This window comes from Choloepus didactylus, chromosome 10, assembly GCF_015220235.1.
Source record: "Choloepus didactylus isolate mChoDid1 chromosome 10, mChoDid1.pri, whole genome shotgun sequence".
Taxonomy (NCBI): Eukaryota; Metazoa; Chordata; class Mammalia; order Pilosa; family Megalonychidae; genus Choloepus; species Choloepus didactylus.
In genome coordinates this window covers 123,208,205-123,220,541 of record NC_051316.1, presented here as the reverse complement: position 1 = coordinate 123,220,541, position 12,337 = coordinate 123,208,205, and the positions used below count along the sequence as shown (strand labels likewise).

At 40.4% G+C, this 12,337-nt stretch overlaps 1 protein-coding gene across 6 annotated transcripts in view; it reads left to right on the top strand.

Annotated features, from left to right (window-relative positions):
• Positions 1 to 12,337, top strand: part of RNF20 (ring finger protein 20) — a 75,385-nt gene that overhangs the window by 57,773 nt on the left and 5,275 nt on the right. For all 6 annotated transcript variants that reach the window (XM_037850687.1, XM_037850689.1, XM_037850688.1 and 3 more), the window contains 6 exons: positions 3,516 to 3,695; positions 4,649 to 4,784; positions 9,222 to 9,343; positions 9,462 to 9,838; positions 11,063 to 11,180; positions 11,780 to 11,929. In XM_037850687.1, coding sequence (XP_037706615.1) covers positions 3,516 to 3,695; positions 4,649 to 4,784; positions 9,222 to 9,343; positions 9,462 to 9,838; positions 11,063 to 11,180; positions 11,780 to 11,929 — 1,083 coding nt within the window. The remainder of the gene's footprint in view (positions 1 to 3,515; positions 3,696 to 4,648; positions 4,785 to 9,221; positions 9,344 to 9,461; positions 9,839 to 11,062; positions 11,181 to 11,779; positions 11,930 to 12,337) is intronic.

The following is a 12,337-nucleotide window of genomic DNA, read 5'->3' as shown; positions in this document are numbered from 1 at the left end:
CAGTCCTTATTTCTTAGAGCTTTCTGGTATTTTGAAATATATGTCCAAGTAATGTCAGCACAGATCGGAAGACCTGAATTTGTCAGTAAGTTACCTGTCCATTGCACCATATAGTCATCTCTAATATTCAAGCATATATTTCTTAAAAAAAAAAATGGAAGAATTTTTAGCTAAAGAAATTAAGCCCATATATAGAGAAAAATAGAGCACTTTCAGTATTTCAACCCTCCGCCTTCTTGCCTCCATGGTTTCTGATGAGAAATTAGCATTCAGTCTTGTTGGGATTCCCTTGTGTGTAACATGTTGTTTTTCTTTTGCAGCTTTCAGAATGCTCTCCCTTTCTCTTGCATTTGATATATGAAAGGATGTATTTTTCTTCATGTTTCTCCTCTTTGGTGTTTTGTCTGCTTCTTGGATGTGCTTACTCACATCTTTTGCTAACTTTGGGAAGTTCCCTGTCATTATCTCTTCGGCTATTTCTTCTGCCCCTTTCTCTCTTCTCCTTCTGGGACTCCCTTAATGCATATATTGGTGCACTTGATAGTGTCCCATAGCTATCTTAGTCTATTTTTGCTTTTATTATTTCTTTTTTCTTCCTGCTCCTCAGCCTGACTCATTTCAAGTGTCTTCAAGTTCACTGATTTTTTCTTCTGCCAGCTCCAGTTTGCTCTTACCCTGTGCATTTTTCATTTCAGTTATTATTGTCTTTAACTCCAGTAGTTCCATTTGGTTCCTTTTTAAAATTCTCTCTCTTTACTTAGCTTCTCATATATTCATTCATTGTTTTCCTGATATTCTGTAGTTCTTTCTCTGTACTTTTCCTTCATCTTCTTAAGCATGTTTAGGATCACTTTTTAAAAGATTTTGTTCAGTATGTCCACATTCTCATCATCTTCATTGGTGTTTTCAGTATCTTTAACCTCTTCCTTTGGATGGGGCATCATTTCCTATTTCTTTGTCTTTACTCTTGTTGTACAGTGTACAATTCAATGTTTTAAAATGTTAGCTCTGGGATGTATTGCCTGGGATGTCTGTTTCTTGGCTTTGTAACCAGCTGGTGATAAGACAGAGATTTTCTTGAGCTTAGCCTTCTTATCAGGAAGGTATGCTCAAGGCAAATGCAGTTTGCATGGTTTTCTCTGTCTTTCTGGGCCTCTATCATGTCCTGGGCTTTTGCTTGTTAGTTGTTTTAGAGTTCCCCTGTTTACGGGAGTTTGGTTGTCCCCTCTGTTTCCCAGGGGACAAACCTCCCTTTCTCAGGTTTCTGAAGCTGGCAGACTTTTGTCCCATACTGTCTGTTTCAGTAGTTTTCTACACTCCTTTTGTTGTCTCACGCTGCTTTCAGCTGGAGGGCAAGTTATGGGAGGGAGGACACCCTGGGGAGAACTTTCCAAATTCGGCCTTTCCCAAGGTAAAACAGCTGGGGACCCATGAATGGGGTGCTCCTGGCTCCAAAGTACCCTGTGGAGGGGGTCGGGAAGGTCGCCAGTAACTTCTCCGATGGCTCCCCAAAGCTGAGCTTTTCTGGCCTGCCCAGCAAATGCAGCCCTTCAGTCACCTTTTTCCTACGCAGCCCTGAGGAAACCCTTTGTCTGGAATGGGTTGAAACAATAGCTGCCCTCAGAGCCAGGACCCAGTGACCACATTTGCTAATCTAAAGCTGTGATCAGTGATCAGCCATGCCTACCCCTGTTCTTGGGGAAGAGGATTTTTATGTCCGTTTCTGTCACCAGCAAGCTAGCTGACTGGACCCCATGGTGGCCTGCTGTGAGGGTGGGGATGGGTGCCAGTAGCTGCCATATGGAGAGAGCAACTTATAGTAGTTTCTCACTCTTCCTTAACTCTTCCCTGGATGCTATACAGTGTTCTTCTGGCTTCTGGGGTTTCCAAATAGTTGTTTCAGACATTTCCTGCCTATTTAATAGTTGTTTTGGTGGCAAGACTGAGTCCTGGAGCTTCCCACGCCACGATCTTCCCTGGAAGTTTATAGCTATTTTTTGTGTTCTGTAGAATTAAACTGTAGGAAAAGCATATAAAATCATAGAGAACATCACTTACACTTTATACATCTTAACTTAGTATGTATGACAGGTGTGATGCGGTTAATATTCATTTACAGTCTTATTTACTAAAAACTTTTCCAACATTGCTTCCCCTACATTTTCAATAAAATCATTTTTTCCTTTGTTGAAAATAGAGCTTTAAAATGTATCTGGTTCTCCTTCTAAGTGTCCTGTCTTTTTCTAGAATAATGATTTTTATGGTTTTCACATTCAAGTTCCCACCCCAATCAAGAGATGATGCATCATGTGCTGACAACTTCTTTTACATGTACTCTGTTCTTTATTTTCCAACAGACACTGGGGTATATTAGTTCAGAGTTTACTTCCCTTCGCCTTTCCATAATCTTTTGCTTTGCCATCTGCTTTGCCTTATTTTTCCCATCTTTTCCTTCTTTTTTTAATTATCCCCAATTAATTGTAATTGTGAGTCACTAATGAGTACTTCCTACAGACATTCTTTCACTTGCAATAAAAAGTGTCAGCCTTCATCCAGGCGAGCTAGAAGTAGTGAGCTCCACAAGAGTGTCGTGAAGCGGTTAAGAGCTCAGGCAGGTCCATTTCCAGCCCTGAACTATGTGACCTTGGGTAAGTTCCTAACTTCTGTGAACATTAGTTTCCTCTTCTGTGACTAAGTGTCCATCCCTTCCCTCACTGGGTCAAATGAGTCCATCCCCAACACGCGGGACGTGCTTGTTGCGTTCAGCAGTGGTGGTTCTCGTGTTGCCGTTCTTGTAGGAAGAGCTCCTGGATTCGGATACAGCTTTTAACTGGTCCTTGGAGGCCTTGTAGCATGCAGGGTAATGGAAGTTTGGGAGGTGGGGTAATGAGATAACCAAGGAGTTCTTCCATGTGGCCCACTCCACCAAAAGGATTCATTGGGGGAAGGAGAAACGTGATAGAAATTCATCTATCAGAAAATGCTTAACAGCACTAATATAATACTTTTGGGTACATTTTTCAATGCTTGATTTACCTTGTGCTATACCAATTAATGATTATTCTTTTTTTAACCCTGTTCTTTCAACCTGAGATTGCATTCCTAAAATTTTTGTTCTAGTGCCACCATTTGTCAGGTGTCTGTAATTACGTTTTAATTCAGGTTTTTAGATAAAGTTAACACATGTCTTTAGAATAGTATTTTTGATAAAAACTCTCTTTATGAAGATTTGAATTTAAAGTAATTACAGAAATCACTTAAGAAGGCCTTCCCTTTATTCCAGGCAAACTTGGTGTGATTGGGTATAAATTGTTGTGAATGAATAAAAAATCAGGAAAAGAAGAAAATTTTATGATGTTCACTATTTCATGGGAAGTTTCTCTAATGCATCACGTTGGTGGTATGCTTCTTATTTGGTTGATGTTACGTCTTCCTTGTGGCTGTCTCCTGCTGGCGATGTTGTTCTGCATGCCTGGCAGTCCTGGCTCTGACCTGCTCTTGTTGGGGCCCCTCAGGTGGAGCTGCGCAGCGCAGTGGAGGAGGTGGTTAAGGAGACTCCGGAGTACCGCTGCATGCAGTCGCAGTTCTCCGTCCTGTACAATGAGAGCCTGCAGTTGAAAGCACACTTGGATGAGGCTCGCACCCTGCTCCACGGCACCAGGGGCACCCACCAGCGCCAGGTGGAGCTCATCGAGGTAACGGCCTTGCTTTGTCTTCTCCTGCACACGTTTTACTCTCTTACTGTCAACTAATCTCTCATGCATTCAGCAAACATTGATTGAGGGGCTATAGGTCTTTACTCTGCTAGATGCTGGGGGTACAAAGATGGGGCATCAGAGCTCCTGCCCTCAAGTATCTTCAAGTCTGTGGGGAGAAAAATACCCATTAGAGTGCAGTGTGGTATAACAGAGGCGGATCCAAAAAGGTGCAGTGATAGAAGAGACAGCATCTGATTTGACTGGAACCTTCCTGATTCTACTTGAAGAAGTGAAGTATGGATTTTAAGGATAAAAAGAAGTTTACTGATAGAGAAAAATGGTGAAGGCCAGCCTGTATAGCAGTGAGAACAGGATATATAAAAGTGCGAGAGAGCATGACAAAATAGTTCAGCATAGCTGGAGCCTTATGGGTCTGCGGGACACTGGTGGGTAAAAACTGTATCTCTCCTTAAAGCTTATGTTATAGTTTGTAATGGGAAATGCAGATACTGTTTTTTTAATAGGCAGAAACTGTTTTATTCATCTGATCACTTTTGTATCTCCCGTAGTCCTTAATGTTTTATATTAGTTGGTCTTTTAATAGATACTGTTAAATGACTTAAATTTACTATATCTTACTTTACATTTGTTCATGTACTGCTTGTATAGGTTGGTTCCCCAATTAAATTTTAGCATTCTCAGAGTTAGGGGCCATTTCCTTTATTTCTTCAGTATCCTGCCCATCCCCAACTTAGCTTTTGTAGCTGGCTGGTGCTCAGTAAGTATTGATTGATTTGGAATTTTTCAGAGTAATCGCTTCTTTTCCCAGAATTTTAATTTTTCCTTTTCTTAGATTCTTATAGATCAAATTTAGGAAACAGAATAATAGAATACAGTGGTATTTCTACTTCTTGATAAGAATTTCTGCTTGGTTCCTTCTCTGTGTGTAGCGAGACGAGGTGAGTCTTCATAAGAAGCTGAGGACGGAAGTGATCCAGCTGGAAGATACATTGGCCCAGGTTCGCAAGGAGTATGAAATGCTGAGGATAGAATTTGAGCAGACACTGGCTGCCAATGAACAAGCAGGTATGACCAATGTTCTGGTTTGCTAATGCTGCCTTTTTGCAAAACACCAGAAATGGATTGTCTTTTATAAAAGGGGGTTTATTTGGTTACAAAGTTACAGTTTTAAGGCCATAAAATGTCCAAGGTAAGTCATCAACCATGGGGTACCTTCACTGGAGCATGGCCAGTGGTGTCCGGAAAACCTCTCTTAGCTGGGACGGCACATGGCTGGTGTCTGCTTTCAATGGCCATCTTCAAAATGTCTCTCTAAGTTGCAGCTCCTCTCTCAGCTCCTGTGCATTCTTCAAAGTGTCCCTCTTGGCTGTAGCTCCTCTTCAAAATGTCACTCTCAGATGCTCTTCAAAATATCACTCACGGCTGCACTGAGTTCCTTCTGTTTTATTTTATTATATGCTCATTTATATGACTCCAGTGATTTAATTTAGACCCACCCTAAATAGGTGAGGTAACACTTCCATGGAAATTATCCAATCAAAGAGATCACCCACAGTTGGGTGGGTCATATCTCCATAGAAATGTCCAATCAAAAGGTCACAACCTAATCAAAAAGATTAATCAGTCTGACCCACAAGACTGCATCAAAGATAATGGCATTTTGGGGGCCACAGGACATCCAAACTGGCACAACCAGTCTCGCTTTGCCCTGCAGTCAGCCTGCTGTAAATGCCTTCCTTGAAAGACATGATGCGGTCACCAGGATTCGTTAGTATTAACTTGCCCTCACCAATTCTAAAGGACCTTGCATCAAATCCTATAATTCATTTTGGTTCAGAGCCTGGGTATTTGCTTTTTTTTTTTTTCCCCTTTAAATTCAATTTTATTGAGATTGTTCACATACCATACAGTCATCCAAGTGCACAGTCAGTCAGTTGCCCATGGTACCATCATACAACTGTGCATCTGTTATTCCAGAAAAGAAATAAAAACAAAAAAGAAAACTCAAATCCTCCCATTACCCCTAACCACCCTCCCTCCATTATTGACTCATAGTATCGGTATAGTATGTTTGCTACTGTTGATGAAAGAATGTTAAAATACTGTAGTACATCATTTGCAATAGGTATATTTTTTTCCCTATATACCCCTCTATTATTAACTTGTAGTTATGGTGTCATACATTTGTTGTAGTTCATGAAAGAGATTTCTAATATTTGTACAGTTAATCACGGACACCGTCCACCACAAGATTCACTGTTTTATACTTCCCATCTTTTAACCTCCAACTTTCCTTCTGGTGACGTATGTGACTCTAAGCTTCCCCTTTCCACTACATTCACATGGCATTCAGCCCTGTTAGTTATTCTCATAATAATGTGCTACCATCACCCCTGTCCATTTCCAAACACTTAAGTTCAACCTAGTTAAACATTCTGTTCATAATAAGCAACCGCTCCCCATTCTTTAGCCTCGTTCTATATCCTGGTAACTTATATTTCTATGAGTTTCTATATTATAATTAGTTCATATCAGTGAGACCATACAATATATGTCCTTTTGTGTCTGACTTATTTCACTCAATATAGTGCCCTCAAGGTTTCTTCATCAACCCATTTTTTTGTTTTTGTTTTTTTTTATTTTGTTTTTTAAGACGGTTTTGTTCACCCACCATACATTCCGTCCTAAGTAAACATTCAGTGGTTCCCTGTATAATCACATATTTATGCATTCACCACCATCACCACTATCTATATAAGGACATCTCCATTTCTTTGACAAAGAAGGAGGAAGAGTCAAAGAAGGTAGAGCAACAAAAGAAAAAGAAAAAAAAATGACAGCTAAAAAGCAACAAAAGGAAAGACAGAATTAAACTAAAGCACAATAGAAGAGTCAGACAACATCACCAATGCCAAGAGCCCCATACTTCTCCCTTACATCCCCCTCTTATAGGCATTTAGCTTTGGTATATTGCCTTTGTTATATTAAAGGAAGCATAATACAATGTTTCTATTAACTATAGTCTCTAGTTTGCATTGATTGTATTTTTTCCCCAGTACCACCCCATTTTTAACACCTTGCAAGGTTGACATTCATTTGTTCTCCCTCATGTAAAAACATATTTGTACATTTTATCACAATTGTTGAGCATTCTGGGTTTCACTGAGTTATATAGTCCCAGTCTTTATCTTTCGTCTTTCCCTCTGTGTCCCACATGCTCCTAACCTTCCTCTTTCAACCATACTCACAGTCATCTTTGTTCAGTGTACCTACATCACTGTGCTACTATCACCCAAAATTGTGTTCCAAACCTCTCACTCCTGTCTTTTCCTGTCTGTCTGTAGTGCTCCTTTTAGAACAGGTATCTTGTTGACAAACTCTCTCATTGTTTGTTTGTCAGAGAATATTTTAAACTCTCCCTTGTATTTGAAGGACAGTTTTGTCAGATATAGGATTCTTGGTTGGCGGTTTTTCTCTTTCAGTATCTTAAGCATATCACACCACTTCCTTCTTGCCTCCATGGTTTCTACTGAGAAATCCGCACATAGTCTTTTCAGGCTTCTTTTGTATGTGATGGATTGCTTTTCTCTTGCTGCTTTCAGGATTCTCTCTTTGTCTTTGATGTTAGATAATCTAATTATTAAGTGTCTTGGCATAGATCTATTCAGATCTCTTCTGTTTGGGGTATGCTGTGCTTCTTGGATCTGTAATTTTATGTCTTTCATAAGAGATGGGAAATTTTCATTGATTATTTCCTCTATTATTGCTTCTGCCCCTTTTCCCTTCTCTTCTCCTTCTGGGACACCCATGACACATACACTCATGCACTTCATGTTGTCATTCACTTCTCTGAGATGTTGCTAATATTTTTCCACTCTCTTTTTCCTGTCCTTTTGTGTGTAGGATTTCAGGTGTCTTGTTCTCCAGTTCCTGAGTGCTTTCTTCTGCCTCTTGAACTCTGCGGTTGTATGTCTCCATTGTGTTTTTCATCTCTTGTGTTGTGCCTTTCATTTCCATAAATTCTGCCAGTAGTTTTTTCAAACTTTCGATTTCTACTTTATGTTCTTCCACTGTTTTCTTTATAGCCTTCATCTCTTTTGCCATATCTTTTCTGAACTCATTGACTTGGTTTTTGATATGATTTAGCATATTTCTTTGAAAATCTTTAAGTGATTGTTTCATTAAAGTGAAACAATATCTCAGCTGTATCTCAATTGAGGTGTAAGTTTGTTCCTTTGACTGAGCCATAGCTTCATTTTTCCTAATGTAATTTGTAGTTTTCTGTTGTCTAGGCATCTGGTTTCCTTGGTTACCCCAATCAGATTTTCGCAGACCAGACCGGGTTCAGGTCTCAGAGTGGGGTTATATTCAGAGTCAAATTTCCCTGATGGTATGTCTTAGAGATTGACAGACTTTCCTGTGAGATCTCTAGCCACTATGTTTTTCCTAACCTTCCCAGCAGGTGGCACCTGTCAGCCTGTCACTCCTCACTGGTGTAAAGAGGTGTGGCCCTCTTAATTCTTAGCTTAGTTTGTTTCTGTTTTGACTGTTTTCCCTGAGGCCCTGGAAGGGCAGGCCAGCCCTAGAGCTGGGGCCCCACCTCCTTCCTCTTAGGGAAGATACACCCCCTAGGGAGTTATCTTCTTCATTTGAATAGCTTCTTTGTCTCTTTTACTCTGCGGACTTCACTCCTGTGTGGATCAGAAGGCTGCGAACTAAAAATGGTGGGGCTCTCTCCACTGAACCACTCAGGTTGAGAGAGAGAGAAAAAGGGAAAGAAAGCTCCCTTTCAGAGCCAGTCCATGGCTCTCCAGTTTCTCCTGTCAGTCAGATAGAACACCTAGTCTTCTGGGCTCCCTTTCCCTGTATGCAGGTGTTTTCTGGCTCTCTAAGGTCAGTCTCTAAAAGCCTCTGTGTTTTTCCTTCTTTTTTTTTTTAAGTTTTTTTTTTTTTTCCATCAGCCCCACCTCCTCTCCATTGAGGTTTGTCTATGTTTGTAGCTTGTATTCAGCAGTCCACATTTGTTAATTGAAACCCCAGTTGGAACTGGACTGAGTTGTGTTCACTTGCTTCAAGAATGCTGCTTTCTCCCACAGTGAGGTCCTGCAGCTCAGCCTGCTGTGGGGGAGGGGGCTCCTGGCACGGTTCTGCAGTTTTTACTCACAGGTTTTATGCTGTGATCTCAGCCATTCCACGCAATCCAGATTGGTTTATGATAGTCACGGTTATCCCCCAGCATTTGTTCCAGATTATTTACTAGTTGTTCCTGGTTGTTTATTAGTTGCTCCAGGGGACTAACTAATTTCCATACCTCTCTATGCCACCATCTTGCCCCCCTGGGTATTTAGTTTTTAACTCAGTTTTGTTTTCGTCTTCTGAGAGGGACTCATTCTGGGTGATGCCCCCTATTTCTCGGAGGTTCCTGATACACTCTGCACTTTCTCTCCTTGTTTCTCTGCCCTCATTCCAGTTTCTCATAACTTTGCTGTTGCTGTGTTTAAGGCCCTATTAACCGGGAGATGCGCCACCTCATCAGTAGCCTCCAGAATCACAACCACCAGCTGAAGGGGGAGGTCCTCAGATATAAGCGGAAACTGAGAGAAGCCCAGTCTGACCTGAACAAGGTAACCAGGGGAAGGGGAACAAGTTCTGTGTGCTGTGAAGTTTGTGAAGCTGTCTTTGAGTGAGGAAAGCACCGTGGCCACCGTAAGTGACGTGTCTGTTCTTTCCTTGTCCTCCCAGACACGTCTGCGCAGTGGCAGCACCCTTCTGCAGTCTCCGTCTAGTACCGAGGACCCTAAGGACGAGCCTGCCGAGCTCAAACAGGATCCCGAGGACTTATCTGCCCAGTGCTCAGCATCTAAGGTGTCTCAGGAGGAAGCCAGCGAGATGAAGTCCAAACGGGATGAAGAAGAACGAGAACGAGAGCGGAGGGAGAAAGAGAGGGAGCGAGAAAAAGAAAGAGAGCGGGAGAAAGAAAAGGAGAGGGAACGCGAGAAGCAGAAACTAAAAGAGTCAGAAAAAGAGAGAGATTCTGCCAAGGATAAAGAGAAAGGGAAGCACGATGACGGAAGGAAAAAGGAAGCAGAAATTATCAAACAATTGAAGATTGAACTCAAGTAAGAGCAATATTTAGAATAACAGTTTCTGATCCAAAAACTAAGGTTAGGGCATTGGGCATGAAATGTTTGTAACTGTAATATTTTGGGCGTACCTAAAGATAAAATTAACGTCGTCTCAGCTTTTGATTGGGTATACAATCAAAATGGTCTGCGTGGCTGGTATGTTTTCCGGTTTGGTGGTCAGGTATCAGCAGACCCCACGGTGGGAGCCTTATTCTTCATGAGTCCGAATTAAGGGAAGGGGTATCTTAATTGGAAATAACACTCATGGGAATTACCTGAAATTAACTGATGCTAGTTATTGGATTTGAGCAGATTGCCGGCATTAATTACAAGTTTAATTTTACTTGCTGGAGTATGTGTTACCATAACTTGAATGATATCTGATCTCTTTGCCTGGGAGTTAACTAGTTTGTGTCTGTGCCAGGTCGTTTTAAGGGATGCCTTAGGAGGTTTACTTCCCCAGGCACTGGAACACTGATGTAGACCTTTGACCCCATGAAACATTATCTTCACCGTAACCTCACATGTTGCCCCTTTTCCTGGTACGTAACCAGTGAATTCTCAGGTAGAACTGGTTAGGCTCAGTAAAATTTCTTGCTTCCCATTTTTCATGATTGACCCCTTATTTGGATTTGAGGGACCACTGTGCTCAAAACACTTGAACTCTTTTGGTTTGTAAAAGTGTAATTAAGAGGGTTGATAATTTAGTAAGAGATGAAGTTTTAGTCTTCAGTTGATGGTTAATCATTCAGCTATCAAATTTAGGATTAACAGTATATTTTTAAGCATTCGGATTTCTCCTTTTTTTCTTCCTTCTTCTTGATCTCTGTTTTTTTCAAGTGTGGTATCAAATCATCTGGTGACTGGTTTAAAATAGATTCCATTGCAGACTGATTAAATCTCACTTTCTAAGAGGGGGCCCCCAGAAATTTGCCTGTTTAATAAGTACCACACATGTTTATTTCATAACTCTCTATTGAAGAACTTTGTCTTAAGGGAGAAATGATTTATTTATACAGTTTACTTCTCTGTGCTTTCTGAATATATCCAGAAGTCTCTTAATAGTCTGTACAAAAGGTTGGTCTTTGAGATGTGTAATATGCAGTGTAAAATAAAACTGTGTTTTTAAATATTTTTGCTCAGTTTGAAATTCCCTTGCTCTGATGTCCTTTGTTTTGTCCTTGCACTGCTCCCCTCCATCTACCACTCCTCTCATAGGAAGGCACAGGAGAGCCAAAAAGAGATGAAACTATTGCTAGATATGTACCGCTCTGCCCCAAAGGAACAGAGAGACAAAGTTCAGCTAATGGCAGCTGAGAAGAAGTCGAAGTCAGAGGTAATCTAGCCTGCCTTTACCTGTCATTCCGGTTAAAATCTTCTCTTGGGAGATTTTCTTTCACGCTTCTGAAGCATATAGTGTCTGTCTCTGTCTTTAAAGTTAGTGTTTAATTCAGCAATATATTCTGCCCTTTCAAAGCCCACCGAAAATAGAGATTTTCAAATTCTCTGCAAGGTGATAAGGGACATCAGAATTACTGGGGATAGGAATAGCTTTTTCAAACTTTTTATTTCCCCCTCTCCATAAAAATCATTTCTATAGTAGTTCTCTTTTTTGGATTATTTTTGGGAGGAATGTCTTATACTCTTAAAAATTGGGGTCTTAAGAAAAAAGGGTGAGAACCACTATTCTAAAGAAAGGTTGAATGTGCACTCCTTCTCAAAAATGTTGCTCATGGAAACACGCAGTGTTGGGATGGAGTGATGGTAAAGCAGTTTTGTAATGTGGTGTACTTGTTTATCATTCATCTCTTTGTTCCATTTTTCTGGAAAGGTCTTTTAGTGTTATGGGCTGCCATTTGTGCACAGTATTGATTAATTTTTGAAATTGTATTATAACTGATTCTTCCTTTTTGTGTGATTCCTTTCATCCTGTAGTTGGAAGATCTAAGGCAAAGACTCAAGGATCTAGAGGAAAAAGAGAAGAAAGAGAACAAGAAAATGGCAGATGAGGATGCCTTGAGGAAGATCCGAGCAGTAGAGGAGCAGATAGAATACCTGCAGAAGAAGCTGGCCATGGCCAAGCAGGTGGGCACGCCTTCTTTCTTTAATTGGCTCTTTAAGTAAAGGCTACTCTTCAAGAGGAAGTTACTGCCAGCAAAATTTGCTCTTTGTTTCAGACATTTTTGTTCATATTTTTTTCTCCTATGTATTTTGTTTGATTATTTACATCAAAGTAGTATATCCAGCTGGTATTTTGTTTTATGTATTTCTGAAGCAAGAACTTTACTTTCATTTTCAAATGGATAGCCAGTTGTTAAGACATTGTTAGGGAATCGATCCTTTCTCTTCTGATCTGAAATCAGAAAATATAGTGTCTATGGAAGGGAACAAAAGATGACACTTTATCCACATTATAATTATAAATACATGAAACCAAGAAAACCATGCTCCCCCCAATATTATAAATATAAATAACAATAAGTTAACTATTGT